The 2,914-nt window shown below is 38.4% G+C and overlaps 1 protein-coding gene across 1 annotated transcript; it reads right to left on the minus strand.

Moving 5' to 3' along the window:
* Nucleotides 1–251: 251 nt before the first annotated feature.
* LOC117102623 (mucin-3A-like) lies at nucleotides 252–2,446 on the minus strand. Its single transcript, XM_033243005.1, has 2 exons — nucleotides 2,412–2,446; nucleotides 252–1,632 (listed from the first exon to the last, which is right to left on the minus strand). The coding sequence occupies exons 1-2, from the start codon at nucleotides 2,444–2,446 to the stop codon at nucleotides 252–254; spliced, it is 1,416 nt and encodes a 471-aa protein (XP_033098896.1).
* Nucleotides 2,447–2,914: the final 468 nt, after the last annotated feature.

Below are 2,914 nucleotides of genomic sequence, written 5' to 3' on the forward strand. Positions count from 1 at the left end.
AAATCCGGTGACGCGCTTTCAACTGCTTCACCCGATGGTTTGAAATTATACTACAGTATTTATACTGTGTTATCTGGGGTACTATCATAAGCATAACACAGTAACCACATTGTTCTGAACATTTTCATCGACGATGTGTCCCACCATAGATAAACCTATGTCGGTACAAGTGAAAAGCACAGTATCTGAGCTTGCTGTAGTACGAATTAACTATTGTGTTTAGTTGCTGAGACGCCCAGACTGAAAAATATCTAGATTTGGTTAAGCATCTGCGTGGAAACAGAAGCAGGTATATCTTCAGTTTCTGACAAATCCTTGTTTCCAATTCCAATTGAGCTGACATCGAACATCGATGGGATCAACTCACCGGGTGATAGATATAAATCAGAACTTTCAGACGTTGATATAACATCATCAAACATCAGTGGGATTACCTCACCAGGTGATAGATTTAATGTTGAAGTTTCAGATGTTGAGCTGTCATAAAACATCGCTGGGATTACTTCACCAGGTGAGAGATATAATTCAGAACTTTCAGATGTTGAGCTGACATCAAAACTCGAAGGGATCATTTCACCGGGTGATAGATATAATGCAGAACTTTCAGATGCTGAACTGATATCAAAACTCGATGGCACTTTATCGTATGATAGATCTAATGACGAACTTTCATATGTTGAGCTGGTATCAAAGTTGGACGGGGTCACCTCACCATGCGATAGATTTGATGACGAACTTTTAGGTGTCGAGCAAGCATCAGCATTTGGTGAGATCTCCTCACCATATGATAGATTTAATGATGAAATATCAGATGTTGAGCTGGTATCAAACATTGATGGGATAAATACACCAATTGATAAATTGATTTCAGATGTTGAGCTGTCATAAAACATCGCTGGGATTACTTCACCGGGTGAGAGGTATAATTTAGAACTTTCAGATGTTGAGCTGACATCAAAACTCGAAGGGATCACTTCACCGGGTGATAGATATAATGCAGAACTTTCAGATGCTGAACTGATATCAAAACTCGATGGCACTTTATCGTATGATAGATCTAATGACGAACTTTCATATGTTGAGCTGGTATCAAAGTTCGACAGGGTCACCTCACCATGCGATAGATTTGATGACGAACTTTTAGGTGTCGAGCAAGCATCAGCATTTGGTGAGATCTCCTCACCATATGATAGATTTAAAGATGAAATTTCAGATGTTGAGCTGGTATCAAACATTGATGGGATAAATACACCAATTGATAAATTGAATTGGGAAATTATCTCAGAAGTTAAGTAGCCAGTGCCAAGATGAATCGATGTAGCCTTGGGCTGTTTGGCTGAACTTGTTGAAAAAGTTTCCGACTTTCTTGGAGTCGGGATGATCTTAGTTTTCGGAGTGGCACATTGTTTGAGGCTGCAACTTGCACAAGCTTGATGACTGGCATGATCGTCTGCAGTTAGTTTATCATCAACGATATTTCTGGTTTGTTGATTATTATCCGCGATATTATTTGTTGATGTTTCATCGTTTCTTCGAATACACAGCAGATGAAGTACTGCTGTCCACACGCGGTTGAATAGGCCTACCGATCGACGTCTGGTTTGTGGCAATGATTCTGTTTCTTGTCCAGATCTGTTCAAAGTGAAAATAAAGCATCGATATAATATGGTTAAATATTGTGAAAAACATCCGATAATACAAATATATCTAGCATTAAATAATAATAATGATGATAAGAAATAAAATTAAAAGTACTGACCCCCCTGGATTTATCAATCTCAGCTTAAGCAATGTCTTAAGTAAAAAAAGTTAAGATGTCCCTCAGGAAATATTTTAAGGTGGTATAGGCCTATCCACCAAAATCTTAGCTTAAATTCGTCTTAGATGGCGCATGCATACAATCGACTTTTTAACTTTAAGCAATTTTGAAGCTAAGCAATATTGATATATTTGACTTAAGCAAGAAATTGACTAAAGACGAATTTAAGCGGGTTTCTAGTTCATAAATTCGTCACCTGGTTTTGATAAATCATGTTTAATTATGCATTAATGATATTATTCCACTATTCTTTAGTATAAAGAAAATTTTTTTTTACTTTATGAAAAGAAATTATATATTGTATTACGATTAGGCCTACAATAATCAATAATATAATTTTAATAATGATTAATGACCCATTTCCGAGAATGCCATTTATGGGCATTTCGAATTTTTACACCCTTATGGGGGTTTTTTTCGCCTGCGCCCCAACCTGAAGTTGGTGTACACTCTCCTGGTACCTCTCTTCTCACTTAACTTTTACAAAAATACTAGATGTATGTACATTTAAAATTGAACGTTTTACTATTAAATTAAAACACTTTTAAAAACATTTTTCAAATCTGAGAGCTATTTCCTAGTTGCCACACACCCGGCCATTGTTCCTTTCACCTCAGCTCTAACCATTATTCGGACTGAGGTGAGGTGAGTGTGTTTAGTACTTGTCTCCTCTCATCCTCACCCTCACGATCAATGATTCTAGCTGCAATGGCTGTTCCCTAAATTCTGAGTTTCGTTGGTTCTTTGCCCTAGGTCCACCTCCTCTCGTTATTATAATAATATAATGACAATTTAATGGTCTTTTTTTTTAGTAATTTAACCCACTTATTGGAAATGATTTGCTGCCATGGGGTGCGTTCGCATTCTCAGCTTACCCCCCCCCCGCCGTCGGCAGGGACATGGGATTCCCTCCCCACCGTCAGGTACATCGTGGCGGCAGGACCTGTCTCTTATACACATCTAGATGTGTATAAGAGACAGGAGCGACAGTTAACAAACCAAACTTTAGACATGGTCTTAGTCTTCGCCGTAACTTCCTGTTCTTCCCAGCTTCACATCCTCTCTTTTCAGAGACGCATGCGGGGCCGCGGCTCC

The sequence above is a fragment of the Anneissia japonica genome, unplaced genomic scaffold, assembly GCF_011630105.1.
Source record: "Anneissia japonica isolate Jap-2015-1 unplaced genomic scaffold, ASM1163010v1 scaffold1489_len2284818_cov182, whole genome shotgun sequence".
Classification (NCBI taxonomy): domain Eukaryota; kingdom Metazoa; phylum Echinodermata; class Crinoidea; order Comatulida; family Comatulidae; genus Anneissia; species Anneissia japonica.

What these genes read in the sequence shown, in the direction of transcription:
- LOC117102623 (XM_033243005.1), bottom strand. Translation starts at nt 2,446, where the DNA reads ATGGTTAGAGCTGAGGTGAAAGGAACAATGGCCGG. An exon ending in GTGAAAGGAACAATGGCCGG is followed by an intron (nt 1,633 to 2,411) that starts GTGTGTGGCAAC and finishes CACTTTGAACAG; the next exon opens with ATCTGGACAAGAAACAGAAT.